Source organism: Danaus plexippus, chromosome 4, assembly GCF_018135715.1.
Source record: "Danaus plexippus chromosome 4, MEX_DaPlex, whole genome shotgun sequence".
NCBI lineage: Eukaryota > Metazoa > Arthropoda > Insecta > Lepidoptera > Nymphalidae > Danaus > Danaus plexippus.
Genome location: NC_083538.1, coordinates 7,970,443 through 7,991,537, shown reverse-complemented (window position 1 = coordinate 7,991,537; position 21,095 = coordinate 7,970,443). Strand labels below are relative to the sequence as shown.

The 21,095-nt window shown below is 28.6% G+C and overlaps 1 protein-coding gene across 3 annotated transcripts; it reads left to right on the top strand.

Annotated features, from left to right (window-relative positions):
• Window positions 1-1,772: 1,772 nt before the first annotated feature.
• Window positions 1,773-19,363, top strand: LOC116768717 (integrin alpha-PS3-like). 3 transcript variants are annotated; one of them, XM_061526134.1, is made up of 31 exons: window positions 1,773-1,955; window positions 2,216-2,349; window positions 2,564-2,667; window positions 3,266-3,380; window positions 3,562-3,717; window positions 4,113-4,223; window positions 4,291-4,379; window positions 5,185-5,409; window positions 5,518-5,632; window positions 6,004-6,177; window positions 6,429-6,611; window positions 6,697-6,821; window positions 7,009-7,075; window positions 7,278-7,419; window positions 7,497-7,853; window positions 7,996-8,080; window positions 8,272-8,334; window positions 8,527-8,653; window positions 8,778-8,850; window positions 8,950-9,067; window positions 9,243-9,348; window positions 13,234-13,315; window positions 13,727-13,841; window positions 16,041-16,157; window positions 16,357-16,476; window positions 16,563-16,688; window positions 16,957-17,212; window positions 17,421-17,607; window positions 17,776-17,882; window positions 18,537-18,666; window positions 18,735-19,363. In XM_061526134.1, exons 1-31 carry the CDS (start codon window positions 1,804-1,806, stop codon window positions 18,952-18,954), a joined length of 4,281 nt encoding a protein of 1,426 aa, XP_061382118.1. In that variant the 5' UTR covers window positions 1,773-1,803; the 3' UTR covers window positions 18,955-19,363. The 3 variants fall into 3 exon arrangements, with proteins under 3 accessions (XP_061382118.1, XP_061382120.1, XP_032515403.2); XM_061526136.1 differs by having other exon boundaries at window positions 1,773-1,959; XM_032659512.2 differs by lacking the exons at window positions 16,563-16,688; window positions 16,957-17,212; window positions 17,421-17,607; ... (1 more) ...; window positions 18,537-18,666; window positions 18,735-19,363 and having other exon boundaries at window positions 16,373-16,476.
• Window positions 19,364-21,095: the final 1,732 nt, after the last annotated feature.

The window sequence follows — 21,095 nt, the reverse complement described above, 5'->3', positions numbered from 1 at the left end:
CACTATCTTCAGAAATTCGAGGAACAATTACTTTGTGCGATTTGTCATGCGATAGTACTCCGGCAATGTAAAATCTGCTTCTAAACAGTGTACATACAAAGATAGAGCTTTAAAATTTGTCACCTCTAAGTGGCTTCTGTATTCATGCGAATACACCCTTCTAAAAGTTTCCAAAAAACAAAACCATTTAATTTTTACCTCTTTTCCATTTAAATGTACCACTTACAATAAGAAAATAAACAATTTAAGTTTGTAATACTGCTAGTTGCAATTTGGTGCTTAGTAGGTTAATGTATTATAATTAAATAAAGTTATCATTCGGTGAAAATAATAAAATCTCGATCTTGTAAAGTTCTATCATTCAATAAGTGAATATTTTAATTAGTAACTGAATATGTGTTAATAATAGTGATACATATGGTGCCCTAAATAAATTATCTTTCAGATAACATAAAAGCGCAAAAGCAGAAAAGAGGCATTACAAATGTTCTCTCCCAATATAAATGGCATCCCTTGACGTGAAAGATAAAAGAATTTAAATCATCTTTATACCTTGGCAGAATTTTCTATTCTTATAATATCACCAGGAAAACTGGATAGCTTTTATTAACGTTATTATGTACACTTATATTACACTCAATATGTCATTTGGGATTACTTATAGACCAACACCAGCGAGTTACAGAGTAATAAAACATATATAATTATCTGGTTTATTAACTAACGATATTTAACATTCATCAATACCGATTTCTTTTGTTCAATGGAAAGTGATTCATTGTGCCCATATTTTATATCAATTTGCAGGAAATTAATGCGATAATTGTTGTCATTTTGTTAACTGTCGGTCTTCCTGTACTGATATGATTCATCAGTAGTAGTAAACCATGTCACGCGTAAACCATTGCTAATTGATAATGAGTGGTCATAAATTTTTAATAAATTACTGAGTATAAGAAAAAATATAATAAACCAATTCTTAAATCTCCTGCTAATAGCTCATAGCATCTAAATTAAAAATGTAACTTCTTAGGTTCCAAAAACATTAACGAACAGTAGGTAATTATCTCTTAATGTACATTATAAATTAGATCAAAGTTCAGATTCCATTTTATTATTTATAGACAAACACACACACGTACACACATTTGACACACACACAATCGAACTTACAATTTAAAATAATTTTTACTTACCACTTCTTTATATCAGACTTACGTTAATAAGCATATTATTGGTATCCATACTTTATTTTTATTTTACTAATCATTATTCTTTTATTTGTAGAAAGACTGACGACGTCGTTATTATATCGAGTCTTAAAATCATATGGAATAAATCCATTTTCTAAACTTACCTCACTAGTTCTAAATTAACTCAGCATATACACAGTAATAGATCCATGACCATATTAACTTTTTCATTCATCACAATAAAACTTATATTTATAAGTTAAAATTATTTTTGACTTATATCAAAATATATCATATTTGTAATATATATACATATATATATTTCTTCAAATGTGAATCATAAAAATGTATGAAAACGATGTATGACAAACCAAATATAACTATTCAATAGACAGAACTACGGAAAGTGCATATTCCAGCAAAAATTAATTTCAAATGAATAATATTTTCCTACTACTACTTTTTTAAACAGAAAAATGGTTCTTATTACCTATGCAATAAGTGAAATAAGTCCTTAATCGGTTTTTACGCAAACATTACTAAAACCTACCACACTCCCATCAGTTATCGCCAGTTCAAATGACAATAACATAGGGTAAACATCTTTACAATGTTTATATTATTGTCGTTCGTTATTATGATATACTTTAAAATGTTATTATGCGAGTGTGGTGAGATTTATGAAGTAAAAAATAAAATTACATTAAAACCAGACGATGACTCGAAATATTTTGGCTACACAGTAGTTATGGATTCAAATGTGTATGTAAGTTTTACTGACAATATCATTTTTGTGTTACAATAATCTTTGGTGTAATGCCGCCTAGCCATAAATGTCGTTTTTCTAAATAATTTAATGTTTAAACGAAACTTATACGAAAAAAGATTGAATTTTTCATATTGGTTGGATAATTGCATCTTCAAGATATTATAAGTATTTTTAACAAATTGAGCACATACTTTAGAAAGGCGACAACTTTGATTGTTTATGTTGTGGTAATAATAACATATTTTTTATGTAGATTAATTGTGGGGGCGCCCAAAGCACGAAGCAAGCTGGCCAGAATGATGGCCACAGGACAGATTTACAATTGCAAAATACTTGGTTTTGATGTTCACAACGTAACATGTTACCCTCTCGGAAGTAATGGCACAGGTGAATGTAGAAAAGAAAAAGTAATAAGTCTTTAAAGTTTTGATATGGGTTTTACATTTTCACTTTTATAAACTATGTTTAGGTATAAATAGTATCTATAAAAAATTATTTGCTTCCAAAAAAATATAATGTTAATTCTCTTGTCGGTGTAACACAATCTGATTGTAAACTTGATTCAAAAGCAATTTATTTTTCCATTTCGAATGTATTTCAGCTCAAGACGCTATATTCGGACGGTTCGCGGGTTATTCTGATTTCTTCAGGGATGATATGTGGTTCGGAGCTGTAATCGCTTTGGTTCCCAACGGAAAGTTATTGGTAACAAAGCAATTAATTCACTTACTCCCGAGAATCCTCACGGAATGCTTGTGGATTATAAATGCGAAATATTGATCATTTTATTTTGTTCATCTTTATAAGACTAAATTGTATCCAGAACAAAGCGATGTTATATGAAATTATTAGAATAACGAGTATCAATAATTTTGTATAATATTTAGTTCTGTCGTGTTTTATATATAACATTTAATTTCATTCATTATTAATATAAAACAGATTAGAGGTCAGTTATTAAATAAGAAACCTCACTTCCTGTTACTGCAAATTTGGTAATTTATAGTCGAAGTGTATCTGTGGGTTTTTTAACGTGATACCATAACTTTGGCTTAAAGTATTTTTTTTATTCATTGCGAAGGTTTGCAACACATATAAATACAGAAACATAACCTCAATACAATATTAGTGAAATATATGTAAGCACAGCAGCTAATTCTTTAAACTTTTATATATATATAAACTTTTATATATAAAATAAGTCTTAATACTCAAGTATATAGAAAATATTATAATACATATATATATATACATGCATTTTAATTACGGTTTTGTATTCATAATAATATACGAGACATTTCAGATTTGCTCACCGAGATGGACAAATCCTTACAAGGATACACATTTACTCGCGAACGGTGCTTGTTACATCCAGGCCCAAAGGAGAGCCTTAAGTCTCCTTCCACTAAAAGACATGAGTACGAGATTATATTGCATTTGTTATTTAATATGTAACACTATATCTTTACCACAAATGTTGGTTAGACGCCTGACTGCCTGCTTCGTTCAGCCGTCTAAGTGATATAAAATTTACATGTATTAATTTATAGATCAACTAGTAAGGGACTTTGAAATATTTAAATAGATATATTTTTTTAGCCCGACAAGCGTTTATGACACAGGGTTTAAGGAAGGAATACGGGGAATACGGCACCCATCTCAATTTTTATGCCTACGGTCAAGCAGGCTTCTCAGCAAAAGTGACAGAAAACAATAGCGTTATAATCGGAGCGCCAGGCCTCTTGCAATGGACCGGTATGACTCATCATGCAGTTGCAAATAGTTTTCTCAATATTTATTCGAACTGATTCTACTAACCAGAAAATGTGACTCATTCACATATATGTATATAACTCATTGTTCTATTCAGTATTATAGTCACTGTCGTACAAATCGCTCCAACAGTTGTACACAAAATTAATCATATTTAAATGAATCATTTTAAAAATGATTAGACTTCTATTCTTTTAGTGACGAATCTTGGGTGGAGAGATTTTCATATGTAGTCCCTACGAGGAAATACATATACGACTGTTCAAAAAAGTATGAGATGTTTTGAAAATCAATATGTCAATTTAAAAGAATCGTACATATACAACCTTCATAGCTATAGATAATGCTTGATAATTTATTATTTATTTTATTTAAAGGTGGAATCGTGGAATACAAATATTACCCAGATCCAAGAAGCGTCCTTTTTGGTTTGCAACCTATTACGAATCCATATTACACTCCAGATTTAGGACCAGATGATTACTTAGGTAATTACTAATATTGCCATGAATATACTGTACTTTTTCTAGGCCTTCATTTATATGATCTTTTCAGGATACAGTGTCGAGTCTGGCATATTTGAAAAAAACGGAAGGACATTGTACGTAGCTGGAGCTCCGAGATCCAAAGCTGGTTATGGCCAAGTAAAAATGATTTATACTCTACTAGATATGTTAATATGTTAGTCGGGAATATAATTTGTGGAAGGATCACGTAAGAAAACGACAGAAGGAAGAAAGAATCTCTGAATCTCTGGTTGTCACAGCTTCGAAATATAATTTAAGCAGCTTAACTGATAATCATATTGTTTTCTTCGTAAAATTCAATGATTTCCTGTTTTTAGCAAGCGAAATCTAGTTTCATAAAGGTTTCCTTTTTTAAGTATTCAACTTATTTTAGTATTTGTAAAAGAATATAGTAAAATAGAAAAGAAATTTTTATAATATTGGTTTTTAAGTATGGACTTTTGATAAATCTTTATTATTCAGAATAGTTATGAATGAAAATTTTCCAATAAGTTTTATAATGCGTATTTTAATGTAAGCTATGCTGTTTTTAATCCTGATTTCTTAATCAAATAAATAGTCACAAAAGAAAACTAGGTAATAGATTCTAATACCAATCTCGTGGCTTTTTTCAATCTTTCTTATCTTTATAAATTCTATTTTATTAATTTTAATTATAATAAAAATATATAAAGCGATATAAGAAGTATTTAAAATTCACACAATTATTCTTCTAGTTTTAAGTTTTGTTATTTTAACAGTACATACCCCCAACGTTTCGGTTCCTTTACAGCAACCGTGACCACAGACAGACAAGATATAGATATAGTTTTAAAATAATAAAAAACGCGTAGTATATACGAGACTCTTAGTTAAAGTTATTAGAAAAAATGTATATTTAAGTAAACATTATTACTTATAGTAACGTTTTAAATTTTTTCAGGTGTTAATAATTGAGCCATCGTTTAGAGAAAACGGACCTCTGAACATTAAAGCCAAGTTGATAGGTCATCAGCTGGGATCCTACTTCGGAGCCAGTATGTCATGCACTGATATCAATGGTGATGGTATATCGGATTTGATGGTGGGAGCACCAAATTTCGTCATTCACGATGGCAGTCTTCATTACGACCAAGGAGCGGTGTTTGTCTATTTGACAGAAAGTCAGGTTTGTAAATAAATAAGACAGCTATCTATATAATATCTATATCTAAAGCCATCAAACAATTTAGTAAATTATTATAAAATTTTATAATATCAAATATCTTTATCATAGGAATCAAATTTCACTCTGATTGAACATGCTTATGTATTTGGATCAGCACGGAGTGGATCGCGGTTTGGAAGTTCGATCGCTAGTTTAGGAGATATAGACGGGGATGGTTACAATGGTATATATATTTCTTCATATTTCGCTTAATAGATGTACGCATAACAGTTAAATTATTAATATTTATTTTAAGCAATAATAATATGTAACGTTTTCACTATTGAAATATGTTAAGTAATAATAAATGTGAAATTGAAATTACTCTTGACATAATTAATTGAATTTTAACTGAAATAAGATGAAATATTATAAAAAAAATAATAATAATAATTACTGCATACATAAAGCTTTAGTTGTAAGTTGTTTACCGTTGTTGTGATACGGATCAAAGATCGCTTCTATATGTGGTTATTACTAATTGTCATTATATTATAGGACTGACATATCAGAGGAGAGATTATTCTTGTATCGTAGTGAATATAATCGTTTCAGACATAGCTATTGGTGCTCCCTGGGAGAATGACGGTATCGGAGCTGTATACATTTATCGAGGGGGCGCTGATGGGTTACTCCAGCCATTTGTACAAAAAATTTTTGTTGAAGAAGCGAGAAGTTTTGGTGTTTCGATTTCCAAGGGCGTAGATTTAACTAACGATAATTGTAATGGTAAGGCATAGAAAATACTTTTGTTATTTATAAATATATTATCTTCTAAAATTGTTTGTAATAATTAAGTTATAATGAATTACATATAAAGAGTTTGGTTATAATTAATACATTTTTTAGTTTAATTGCTATAATAATATTATGGAATTGAAATTGCAAAGTTAAATTAAATAGAAAAATCAACTCGTACTAATAAGCCTTGCGGATAGATCAATACGAACGTTCAGTTAAACTTTATCATAACTTTTCAGAGCTAGCTGTAGGCGCTCTCAATTCCCGCACAGCATATATTTTCAAATGCATACCAACAATGCATGTGGACGTTTCTATTAAAGTCCCGGATGCAATGAACTTGCAACAAAACGCTACCAACTTCACTGCTTTGTTCTGTGTTAATGCGCGCTCCAGTAAATTGTGGCCTCATGTGAAAATAGGTAACAATGGAACGATTTTTCATTATTGCAAAAACAACAATGATATTTGATAATTTTTAATAAATTATGTTATGTTTTGATACAGACTTTATAGGCAGAATAGTTATTGATCCCGAGGAAAACAGGGCAAAGCTAAAAGATGACACTGAATATGACATCACAATTGCACCAGGAGATGAGAATTGTGATGAACAAATTGTAGAAGTAATGGTAACTATATCATTACTATATTATTAGTATTAGTAATTGTTAAAGAACTTTATTGCACTGTTTAATAAAGAAATAAAGTAAAATTTATTTCGAACTGTTAAGCGATATCTAAGTAAAAATAAAAAATATAATATATTTCAACTGTTTATTAATCAATAATATTATAACAACAATTTATTTTTCACAGACAACAGCAGACTTGTCTAAACCGATTTCGATGAAATTCAATTTGGAGGTCAATGAATATCCGATAGGTAATTTGTTTAAAAAAAATCACTTTGTATAATATTGAAGAGTTAATTTTTTGCATATTACAGCTGTAACACTGAGCAGTCTGAGGTTACAGGTTCTTTTGTTTCTTACTACCTACATTGCAATGCATACAAAAAGTTTTAGTAACAGAAATAAACAAACGTCTTTACAAACAATCTATAAAAAAAAAGTTTTTTTTTTCAGAAATCTCGGATTTGCAGCACGCCGCTAGACTTGAGGAAAACTCTATTTTAGAAACTACATTAGATATCCAACTGACGAGAGACTGTGGAGAAGATCTTATCTGTAAGCCCTTGCTAGAAATGACATTGGAACCTTTAAATAGGTGAGGCTTTAATATATTCATGACACATGCAATAATGAATCTGAACATTGAATACTGAACTTATAACTGTATTTCAGTCCATACGTTCCAGGTTCAGAACACAGGCTTGGACTAAAAGTGACAGTTTTGAATAAAGAGGAGCCATCGTATGGGGCCAAAGTTCATCTCATTGTTCCTTCTTCACCGAAGCGTCTCCCAACTGAATGCTCTTTACAAAACTTAAATGTAACTTGTAGTCTTCCGGCTCCATTGATGAGAATGAATTCAGTTGTATTTGAAATAGAATTGGAATATATACCTATAGACAGAGCTGAAGATCTACTAATAATAAAGGCTAGACTACAAGATCCGCTATATGAAGATTCTGATATAGAAAGGGCATTCCAGGAGTTAGACATTGTTATTACACCTAAAGCAAACTTTGCTATTAGCGGGTACGTAATTTAACATACTTGTTTTTTACCAATTGTGAACTATGTTTCAAAAAAAAAGGCTCACAAGGAACACGAGAGCTCAAAGGTACATTAAAATATGTGACGATTGGTTAAAAAAATTCTAATTTCGTAAAAATTTCAGAAAATCGTTACCCAACGCGACTATACTAGTGACAAGAGACAAACTTCATGGGGACGAAAATATAACATTTGTTCATCAGTATGAGGTACATATTAATTTGTTTGAGAGTTATATTATTTAAATCAATGCAAATATTCCATAATCTAATTAGTTTTCAAAATAAAAGTTTTGACCAGTGTTCTTCACTTAGGAATTAAACAGAATGTCCCCATTCTTATTTGTTTTATTTGAGAATTTAAGAATGACGTGCATATGTTAATTAAATATTTTTTTTAGATCATGAATTGGGGACCATCTGACTGGTATCGTTTGAGAGTACAAATAATTTTATCCGAAAAGGTAAGAATGTTAAGGGAATTACGCTAGGTGAAACATTACCAATATATAATTTGCACTTAACAATTATAATGCTTACTTCAATGGGTTACAATAAGCGTACTAGTATAGGTTCATACGAAAGTATATTTTAGCGTACTATTGTTTAACATCTAACCTAGTTTGATATATTAATTCAATTCTATACTCTACCAGGTCAACATGTCGACTCGACTTAAAGAATGTTGGGAACTAGACCGAGTAACTCATTGCGAATGGAAGCTTCCAGCAAAAGTTTCTTTGCCAGTGGTTCTACCTCTGCGCTTTGATTTACATGACCACGGTAAATTCATCAGTATTTTTATAAATAATTTGAAAAATATTTTAATCACATTTTGTAATATATTAATTGTGATAAAAAAAAATTAATTCCAATTTTTACAAAAATATTAAAAATTTCTGCTTAGGTGAATTCTTAGAAAAAAAAGTTGTGTACAATATCACCTCTACAATGACCATTCTATTGGAAGCTCAGAACAAGTAAGTATTTAATGGAACAAGAATTTATTACCAATAAATTTTACGTATCATTTTACAAATTTACCTTTAATTTATTTTTATGACGTTACCTTAACATAGATCTGTTTCGACGATCACAACTTTGATTTTGGAGCCTGAGCAACCCTATTGGCCAGTTATTGTTGGTTGCATAGCAGGCCTCCTTTTGCTATCCGCTATCATTACAGGATTTTATAAAGTAAGATCTTTGTTGTTTTTTTTTTTTAAATAAAATAGTTTCTACAGTTCCAGTTATATTTACATTTTATCTGGTAATAGCCTTTTGTTATCTCATTATCAATTGTTAAAATTATATATTATGCTCCGTTATATATTTAAATTCACTTACATAATTTTTACGCTTCTATTTAAAGTGTGGATTCTTCTCGAGAAAAAGAATTGAAGATTTCCAAAGACTTCAGGAACACCAGGCGGATGGAGCTTCTGCTTCAGATGCGAATATTTCAGTTGGCTCACTTGGTGAGAACGATAAATCAACACAAGAATTAATCACTGATGACTCAGATTGAAATATATATATAATAAAATAGACAAATATGTCTGAGTTTAATACATTGTATTTGCATAACACTTCATGATATTTAGTAAAACGGTTGAGAATTTCATATTTTATTACCATATTTGTTTCAATTTCTTCTAGACTACCTTTTTCTAGTCCTATATTAACAATTATTATTTTTAAGTTAGTTTTTAAAATTTAAAAAAATCCAGAAAAATATATTGCTGGGCTTTTGGACAAATGACTTACATTAAGAGTCTCGGGTATCTGACAATATCTTTATTATTATCAATTATTTATTTTATTTTATTGCCTTTGAAATGTGTGTGTTATGTTATATTTATATTTTTATTTTACATCTTGTTTTATACTAATAAAAGCTAATTTTATAAAAAATTATAATTGCTACGTCTTCAATTCTGAATAAATAATCTTCTTAATAAGATCTAAACCTGCGTAAATATTCTTTTAAATGAAACTAATACGTTTCGGATTCTTAAGCGTATTTTATTATTTTAAAAACAACATACTTCCGACGTTACGGTTACTTAGCAGCAACCATGATCACGGGAGGACGAGATGTGAATGTAACATTAATATTCAAAAATAATAAAATAATAAAATCCGAAAAATATTAGTTGTATTAAAGTAATCTTCTTATTTGGCATTACTATCGTTTTTTCTTAATATAATGACATAAATTATTATCTTGTATAAGTTATTTACATCAACAAGTTAAAGTATAAACATCGCTGAGACCATTTTTGTTAGGTGTATTTTTTAATGAAAACAAAAAATGTTTAGGCAATACTATTATTACGAGTTAGAGGCCGTATTTTAGCTGTCCTAGTTAACGCAAGATTCAATTATTTATACTAAAAAGTATTGTACACGAGATTTGTATAAACATGTGTCATAAAAAGCAAATTTGTACAACCATGTGTCTTGAAAAAAATTATAGATTAAAATATACCTATAATGTATTTTTTTTAAAATCAAATTGTCAGTTTTTATGTTAAGAGATTTAACGAAAATTGTATTTTACTTAAGGACTAAAAAATTTAATTTTATTTCACTTCTTTCAAATTAAATTATTTCACACAGATATATTAATTTACTTGTCGCGATTTTGTTAGCGTAACTTAGATGGTTGCTCAATAATAACAATTGTGATTATTCATGGAATACAATATCTATTATTGTAGACAATGCCCACGTTTTTTTTTTAAAGTATCATTTTTGAGCCATATTTTTTGCAGCGGCTAACAATTTAAATCCCAGACCGAGTATCTTATACAGTCATTCGCAAAACTGCTTCGATTGAAACATAGTTGAATATGTTGTTTGCTAATAATTTACATATAACATGTATTACACCTTTGACTCTATTTGACAAAAAGCGATGACAGGTATTATATAGAATACTTGTAATCGATAAAATTACTATTTAAACGGCGTCGCTATGCCTGTATATTTAGTTCTATATGTTTTAGCGAACCACAAACACGAATTAAGCAAGCAGTGATGATTGGTAAGATTTATTGTTATAATTTTGATGTGTGTGTAAAACTAACCCGGGATTTATTTTTTATTTTTATAAAATATTATAAAATTATCGTTTGTGGCTTATGATTGTTATTAAATAAAAAAAAAATATCTATTAATTCGGCTTAAAATATTATTTACTGCGTGGTTAACATTATTATTTATATTATTAAATTAAACAAAAATATTAAAATAAATCCCCAAAAAATTATGCTATTTCGTTACATGTCATTTCTTAAATAATTTATTTATTTCAATAAAAGCTTCGGGCCGCCAGGTCACGGCTGTATGGCGAAAGACTCATTATCTCGACACCTGCCATGATCAAATATTCAAAAATATTTCTCGCGTTAGGTACATTTTTACGTGTAACGAGAGTTTTAGATTTGCCGCCATTTCACAAAAACAAATGACAAATGAATGCAATGTACTACATTAGGTTACCAAAGAGTTGTAAAATTAAAATTAAAAAAAAGTTTTCATTCAGAAAGTTTCTAACTGGCCCGTTCTAAACATTTTGAGTGTTACCCACGTATAAAAATTATTTGAATGTTATAATCGGAGTTGATTAGTGTTGGGACAGTTAAAATTTTACAATGTCACAATGATTAAGTAATCGACTACTTGAATGCGAAAGTTATATTTACAATTATTTAATACACAACAATGTTACGAAATACAAATTTAATGATAAGTTAATCGGATTAAAAAATTGCTTAAGTACTTACTTATAATAACCGCAATTAAATGTGTTTGCCCTTTAGGTCTTGTTCGTACAATTATTTAATGCACAGTAATGTTAAGCAATACAAATTTAATGATACGTTAACCGAAATAAAAAATACCTTAAGTACCTACCTATAACAACCGCAATTAAATGTCGTGTTTGCCCCTTAGGTCTTGTGCGGCGCATTGGCATATAGTTTACGTTTAGTAACAATTGTAAAGATTGTTGTAAAGAGATTTATTATGTTAACTTGAATACATTCTATATCACGCAAAACTATATCAGTGATTATTTTAGGGTAAGTTTTATGTTCACACAATGGTTGAATATAATATTTATAACTATTAATTCAGCATTAAAGAAGATTGTCGATTTTATTCGACAATTAGAAATTGGAGACAAATTTATGCACTTCGACATGATACTACGTTGTTTTCATATTTATTAGTTGTTTAGTTTTGTAGTAGATATTTGTACTAAATAAATCGGTAAAATCAGGATTAAATTCAAAAAATAATGGATGAAGACGAAAAAATATTCCCCCTCAGTTGCTGCATTGTAAAACGCAAAGTAAAAATAATTTTGAAAATAGAGTTTTGTTAAAGAACTCACACAGATCATAATACGTATTTTCTTAACGACAATAAGTTTAACAAATAAACGAATAAGGTGTGTCGCCTTTAATTCTATAGTTTTCTAATACATTGATATTCTATATTCCATTGGTTTACCGTTAATGTATGATTAACTAACTTATTGTCTTATAAAAAAAAATTTAAACTCAATAGTTTGTTGAAATATTGAAAAACATATTTATGCAAAAGTTTCGATGTGTTTGTGTACAAGTTTGATATTGCACTGTAGTACACTGCACATGGTTCATAATTTTTACATAGGAAATGTTTGTAATCGTATTTTTATTGCATCTATTGCTATTCTACCGCTTCTATCCCAAGTATATCTCCGAGTTCCTGCTATTTTCTGAAGCACATTAATGATAATTTTAATAATTTCTTAGATATTTATTGAAAAACTCTCACTTGATCGTAGAATCATTTGTTAATGATGATGTTTAATTAAGACCTCATATACTAGAGACTTTACTAAAGATATTAAAATATTGGGTCTACATAAAAAGATATTACTACTAAGTATTTTGTACATAAATGAATATTTAATAAAAAAATATCGATTTGTTTCTAAAAGAACTAATATCCATACACAGTACATATATATATATATAATGAATGTATAGCGCCTCAGATACAAACTTTCTTACACGTTACGGGTTATGTCAGATATTTTTTTGTTTACCTCTTATTTTTTAATTAAAGAAAATTAATCTCTGATTGATTGTAAATAATCTACATTAATCTACATTAACTAAACGTAAAAAAATTAATAGAAACTTTATTATAACGGGATTGTTATGGATAGAATCATAATATTAACTTGGTATTTCACGATATTTTTTAATAATATATTATCGTATCTATCTTATCGTATCAGAGTAAAGTATTTATTTCAATTTTGCTTTACTGTCAACTTAATTCATTTTATGTTTTATTCACAGCCATGCAGTTAATGGTTAAATGTAATAGGCGACTTTTGTTTAATAGAAACAAAAGTTTTTATAATGCATATTCAAACATGAGGTATGTAATACTTCCAATTTTTTGTATACTTTTCGAATTTAAGAACGTTTTTTTTTTTAATTTCATTGAAATATTTTTCACAAATAAAAATAAAAATTAATAATATAATGTGATCTGAGACTTTCGCGAGTATTCATTTAAATGAAACTAATATTTTTCTGATTACACAGGCAGACGAGTTGTCGTGATCGCGGTTGCTGCAAAGTTACCGAAACGTCGGGAGTATGTAGTTTTTTAAATAATAATATACGCGTAGTAATCCGACAAATATTAGTTTCAATTAACAATATTCTGTTAATTAAAACAAGAAAGAATTTATTTTTCATTCAACTGGAAATGTCTCTTAATTTAATGTATTCAGATTTTTGTATCTAACAATGAAGATTAAAATTAAAATAACAAAATTATTAGATCACCATCACACTGTGTTACGGAGGACGATCTGAATAAGAAAACATCTTCAATTGTAGATTTTTACAATGGAAAATCTATTTTTATCACTGGAGGGACCGGCTTTCTCGGAAAGGTAGGGATTCGTTATCGTTACTAAAATCTTTAATTTATTAATACACCTTAGCCTTATTTTGACACGTCACAGGAAATCATTATAATTGTAACATACCTTAAAATATTAAAATTTCCGCTCCACATTTACTAGTTACACATCGTTTTAATTACAATACAGCTATGCTTAAAATATATCTCGTCTTCATAATCTTTTTATTATAAGATTATTTCTACTGTCCACTTATTACTAAAATCATAATTAAGAACTTTAACATAGGAATGTTTTGGCATTACTTTTTAATTCTTAAAGTTCACCTAAAATTCCTATAATTTTAAAACAAGAAATATTGACGGTTGAAAGTAACGTCGGTGAACGAGTAATAGCAAATTATTCTCGCTAATGTTACATTATTAAAGATTAAAATATTGACAACGTAAGTATAACAGAAATTTATTATAAGAATGTATGCACATAGTTTATGTTATAAATTTAAGTATTATTTATCTTATAGTTTGTTTTTAGACACGTTTTAAAAAAACAAATAAATAACTTACTAAACAGAAGTCACTCTGAACTTTTATGAAAAATTGCCAAAGGTTTGAAAAAGATAATACATATTTTTGTTCTTTCCTAATGAGTAACTCCATGAGAATTTTGAAGAAGAAGATTTGATGAAGACAATATTTGGCTTGCACTATTATAATCATAATTTTGAAAATTAAACTGGTATAGCTGGTAATAACTGTCAACCTTTTTAATAATTTATTGAGGAAGTTATTTCTCCAAGGATTTTGTCTTCGATTGTAGAATATCAGACAAATGTCCTAAGTAGAAACAAGCAAATTGATTTATTAACAGGAAACTTAAAAAATAAATATTGTTTAGAGATTTTTGGTCAAAGAAAATTGTCTGCGTAGACCGACCCAACCGAAAAGATTGATCTAGCAGAACATTCAGAAAGACCTTTTGGAAACTGAATGGAAGAGTAATTTTTATTTTAGTTAATAGATAGATAATTTAAAATCTTGACTTATATCGCTCAATTCAATTCCGATTAACACTAAACAAAGATATAAACTCCGCCCAATAAAGACCACAAATCAACATGAGCGAGTCCAGATTGCCTGTTTTAAGACACGGATATATTGACACTTATGAAGTAATACATAAAAATGATAGGATTTTATGATTATTGAAATGCCAAAGAAAACCTCAGAAGACTATTTGTAATACTACAGCATTTCTAATTTGTTGCTTCCTCTTGTCATAAATTATATGATCAAGTGATAATAAACAAAGCAGTCGAAGTCAGCAGTGTATTAAAATAAAGTGGAGAAGCATAACCATCTATGATATATCTAAGATTTTTGCAAGTACCGAGAAGCTATGATATTCAAAACGTCGGTCCATGGTCATGGTTGCAGACGGTCGATCGAGTAATTAGAACGTGTAGTAAAATGTAAAACGAAACAATAAATACGCCTAGTACATCAGAAAAAAATAGTTTCAAAAAAAAATACTTCCGTCTACATATCTCACATTCTCGCTTATGTAGACATAAACAGAAAGAAAAAAATTGTGAGGCTATTGAAAAATTATAATTTTCAGGCTTTAACTTAGAAGATCCTAGAAATTATCTGTCACCTGGACTCCATGAAAAATATATAATAAATTGCAAAACCTCAGGACACAGTTCGAGTTTTCAGAGTGCATCCAGTAAAGTGCGCTAGAAATTAAGAAATCTTTGGCGTTAGATGACTAAATCAAAACAAACTAATTTCAGCTCATCTTTAATTTCTATTGTAAAGTTACCACAACGATTTATGGTTTGTAGTTTATATATTTTCAGAGCAAGACAAATGCCAACGGTACTTCTTACTTAATTTAGTACGGACAAGTTAGGTTAGGTTAGTTATATACGTCTGATTTTGAAAAATATGTGAAATATAAATGTATAGTTCATGAAATTTGAATGAACATTTACTCTAGCTAACCATAGGACAAACTCTCATATCATTTTAAAAGTTTAATTTACAGAAGTTCTGGGACTTTCATTCTACGCAGTTCTTTTATTCGATTGGATTTATTTCGTTCGTTTTTAATAAAAAAAATCCTTACAATTATTGGCTTTGTAATTAAATTTACGAATTCTGTTTTAAGCTTAAGAAAATTTAATTTAAACAATGAATATAAGGACAAATTTTAATTGTTTTTCAGATGTACATTCGAAATATATTACACCGTTGTCCTGGAATTTGCAAAATATATATGCTGATTCGACCAACTTCAAAAAATTCAGTAGAGAGTCGCCTTGAAGATATGATTAAAAACTCAGTATGATGGTTAAAGATTGTCGTTTTTATTTAGAAAAAATTAAAATTTGCTTGAAGACTTCAATTTTTATTGACAAATATAAAGTAATTTAATTCACGTTCTGAAAAGCAGCGGGAACATTGACTTAAATTCCACAGTTCAATTCATTTAGAAGTAAATAATTAAGATTTAGTCTGTTAAAACATTTTTTTACTAACAGATGAACCTGTTTGAAGGACTGAACGAAAATCATTTTATGAAATTAGTTCCTATTGAAGGTGATGTTACTGCGCCAAATTTAGGCATTCATCCAGACAAAAAAAGATTGCTACAAGAACAGGTACACTTAGCTCAATAAATCAGTGACCTGTTACATTCAAAGTGGACTTAATTAATAGTATTATTTTACATGGCAATTATTTTAAGGTATCCATCATTGTACATTCAGCTGCTACATTAGATATAAATGCAACGTTACGAGAAGCATATCACGTAAATGTAATCGGTACAGAAAACCTTCTGGCGGTCGCCAAAGACATGAAGAAATTACACGTAATGATAAAACTTTCGTAGAAAATTTCTTTAATATAATAAATATTTATAAAATTAAATAACTTTGTTGAAAATGTTTAAGAGTGTTCATATAGATCTTACACTTAAATATTTCCCTTTAGATTTTTTTTCGTTTTAAAGTTATGTTTGAGGTAAAATGAAATCTCTGTAATTGTCGATAACAAAGTACATACTACCAAATTTATACATACAGAACATGTCTTTTTACATGGTCGTCTGTTTATAAACCTGCAACTTATTCTTTCAGGCTTTTTTACACCTATCAACTTTTTATTGCTGTATGACAAATGAAAAAAACGCTATAGAAGAAAAGGTGTACTCTCCGCCATTATACGTAAAAGATGTTCCAAAAACACTGGAGAAATATGGTCATATGCGATTTCCTCCCCAAAGCCTTCTGGGAAATAAACAAAATACGTACATATTCACAAAGGCAATTTCGGAATACTTAGTAAGCTCAACTCATGGTGACATACCTACTGCAATTATAAGGCCTTCTTTGAGTAAGTAATTTGTAGCGTTTTGACGTTTAGTTACTGTTCCATAGATTTCTATAATGTTAATAAAAACATGCAACTTGACTGACTGACTGACTGACATGACTTGTAGAGCATATATGCTATCAAAAGCCTGTTACTGTATTGTTGTAATATGTATTTTAGCCATTAGTCAAAATATACTCCAAGCTCATGTATATGCTCTTTTTTACAGTTGGGTGTAGTAATAAAGATCCCTACAAAGGATGGATAGATGTTTTTAATATACACTCATTTATTTTGACCGCAATATCAAACGGTTTTCTTCGAATATTAAATATTAACAAAAACACTGTTTGGGATTTTATCCCGGTTGATTATGTTGCGAATCTTATGATTTTAGCAGCCACCAAATGTAAAAAGTAAGTACTAAATAAAATGAAATTGTTCTTATTTCCCCAAATATTTTCAATGTTGTTAAGCGATTAGTTCGTGAGATATAATACATTTATTTTGATATTTTAAATTATACATAATAATAGTATATAATCATATACCTGCTTAGAGATTGTAATTTTAAAATTTTCCAGATCAACTCAAGTAGATATTTACAACTGTGCTTCTAGCGGTATTAACCCAGTGACGATTTTATCAGCTTCTTCTATATTTATATCAGATTTCGTAACTAACAAAAAGAGTAAGTATAAAGAACACGTTGTCTTTTAAACACAGAATATGGCATTTTAAAAAGGTCTCAGAATGTAAATTTTGTTTAAATTATTGAGTGGATATTGATTCACCATTAAAACATTCGTTGGCAAATAGTATTGAACCCCTTAATAGTAAACACACTATCCCAAGTAAAGTCCTATATTCTCGTTTTTAAGGCATAAATATTGTAAGTATCTGGAAATATAGATTGAGGCACACTGTTTCCATCCTTCACTGTGCTCATGAGGAAGTAGGAAGAGGTTAACTTTGTCGAGGTTCAAAAAAGATTTCAAAGAAAAAACGGCCCGTCGTTTCCGTGCTATTATCCGATGTTCAAAAGGGAGTGCAGTAATTAAGTCGTGTAATTCCGGCCACAATATCCAAAGTCAATAAAAAAAATTGTTGCATTTCTATTGAAAGACCCTTGAGAAACCCTTGAGAAACTCTTGAGTTTTTCCAACAAGCAGTTATTAATAATTACTCTTAATTCAAGGTTTTTCCGGAAAATACGCCATAATAATAAAACTTAACAATAATCCTTAAAACCTCTATTTTTATGTTCCCAATTGTATAATAATTTATCTACATGTCTCCTACAAAGATCCAAAAAAATAATACATTTTACATTTGATATTTTTAGATGAATTTCCTCTTCCATTAGTATTATATTTGGAAAGTAAATTACTCGGACGATTGTTAAATCCCTTTGTGCATTTAATACCGGCCGCTATTAATGATGTAAGATATATACTGACTGGAAGAAAGGCAAAGTAAGTGTTACTCGAAAATTTTTTGTTTGAAATAAGAATTTTGGTCATTTATTTAATATTATTTTCAGTTCCGTAAAAAGTATAAAAAAATTGTTAAAAATTAAAGACCAAATTAAATTTTTTGGTGGTCATTCTTGGAAAGCTAAGTCGGATCACGTCACTTCACTCATTAATTCATTGAGCGATGAAGATAGAAAAAAGTTTCCCTGTGATCCATCGGACATAGACTGGGTTGAATATTTCAGGGAATACAGCAAAGGCACCAGGAATTATTTATCCAAGAATTAAAATCAAAAATTGTGATTCTATTGATTTATTTAAGTGATTGAACTAAAAATATAACTATGAAATGTTGTTATAAATTAATAAAGCAATTTGTATTATAAATGATTGATTACCAAATATATATATTAATAGAATATGAAGCAAAGGACGATGTGTGTTGGTCCTTACAAGAATTCTTAAACGTCAATAGTTGTTAATTATTTGTAGATATCAGAAATATATAGTGTTGGCATTTTTTTATACTATGTAATTAAAGCTGCGAGTAAATTTAATTGTTTTAAAATACACTGTAGTAGTTCTAAATTGTACATTGTAAATATTTAAGTTTGGATGTAGGTATGCAACAGTTGTTCAGTTTTACATATATGATATAATTATTTTAAACACATGTAAGTATTTATTATACAATATACCTTCTTTTTTTACAATTTTACTATTTTTTCCTTCTTTAAAGGTCACGTTTAGAATATATCTATATTCAAGTAAATATTTTAAAAATAATCTCTTTGAAACAGTGAATTATAATTATACATATTTATTTTACTTTTTTAATAAAAAAAAAAACATGTTTAATTATGTTGATCCTAAAAAAACATTATTTTGTGATTTTTGAACGAATGGTCTCAATGAAATTAATGAATCTTTTAACATTTTTTGATATGTTTTAAGCATAAACGTATAAATTTGTCTTTAAAGGAACGAACTAAATGAAATTTAATATTCCCCTTAAAAAAAATAATTAAGTTTATGGGGACCTCTGAGTTATCATTTTTCAGTACTATCTATGCATCGTCATTCGTGTGGTAACATTTCTCTCAAGCGCAGTATATAAAAACATTTGAATTTTCACCTTTAATGGCTTATAATATAATTATTGCAAATAATTGGTGTTAAAAAAGTCACCTGCATATTCCCAATATTGCATTGATATAATAGACAAATCTTATCCAGTGCATTAACAAATAACATGACATTTCTTTATCCTTTAGAAACGTTTACAACAAACAAATAAAACATGAATTAGTGAAGAAGACTCGCTAATTAAAAATAACATAAAGGTGATTCAGAATACCCATGTATATGTGTGTAAACTTGTTTTTAAATTATTACATAAACAGAGTTTTGAAATCACTGTCATTTTTGCTATATAAATTATTAATAAATAGCGTTCGATTTAAAAATGTTATAGACAAAATTTAATGTTTTGATTTTTTTTTTTGTATATGGTTAAGTTTTGATAGCATATAAAAAATGAAAGAGCCTGTATTTTTTTGTAATTTGTACGAAAAACTGCAACATGTCTAATTTTTGATTATTGTAATTTTGTTGTATTATCATTATGTTATATTAGAAGATTAATTCCCTTATATTCTTACATTGACTTACAAATAAGAACTACTTACGAATATCCTAAAAAAACTCTAAATCACGGTTAAAATGTATGTGTTATCATTTGATGCTAAAATTTGTTTACTTTTATCCGATAAGTTTTAAGATGAAACCATAAGACTTTTTTAGAAAAGATATTCATGCACTGTCGGTTGAATTGATGAGTAGCGCCTATTTGGTTATTGAATTTTTCTAGTTTTAAAAATTTTACAGCAGTATTTCAATATTAGATAAAAGGACTTTGAACCTATTTTTTATGGTTTTACAATTATATGATTTTTATGATTTTACATAAATAGCTCGTTTTAAATTTTCTCTCTACAATTATAAAGGCAAGGGCCAACGTATTTGTAATTTGCTTTCAAAAAGTTTTCCAAGAGTTTCAGCTTTATGTCTCCAAAAGGTTAAATAATGTTATTTTTTTCTTTTTTTAATAACATATTTTTCACATTAACTAACCATGTTTCGTCTTCATTGCCTATTAGAACAGAGTTAAGACAATATTTCGAATAGTCTGCCAATAAATATTATTTTTTTGTCACAAGTATGATAAACTGTTTCAAAGGTCTAATAATAGCAGTAGGTACAATATAAATATTTACCTTCTGATTTCAAAGATCTTCAAATTTAATCTTTAAATCTGTTTTTGTTTCGAAAAATATCAACAACATACAATGTTTGTGTCTATGTCAACCTGAAGAAATTCTACACGCTTAGGATGTTGGCAGAAAAAATGGTTTCTACCAGCGATCACT

Excerpts from the sequence above, each read along its gene's own strand:
- LOC116768717 (XM_061526134.1), top strand. The coding sequence starts at position 1,804 with ATGTTTATATTATTGTCGTTCGTTATTATGATATACTTTAAAATGTTA. Across the intron at positions 6,612-6,696 it reads GTGGCCTCATGTGAAAATAG|ACTTTATAGGCAGAATAGTT; the intron begins GTAACAATGGAA and ends GTTTTGATACAG. Across the intron at positions 7,420-7,496 it reads ACATTGGAACCTTTAAATAG|TCCATACGTTCCAGGTTCAG; the intron begins GTGAGGCTTTAA and ends ACTGTATTTCAG.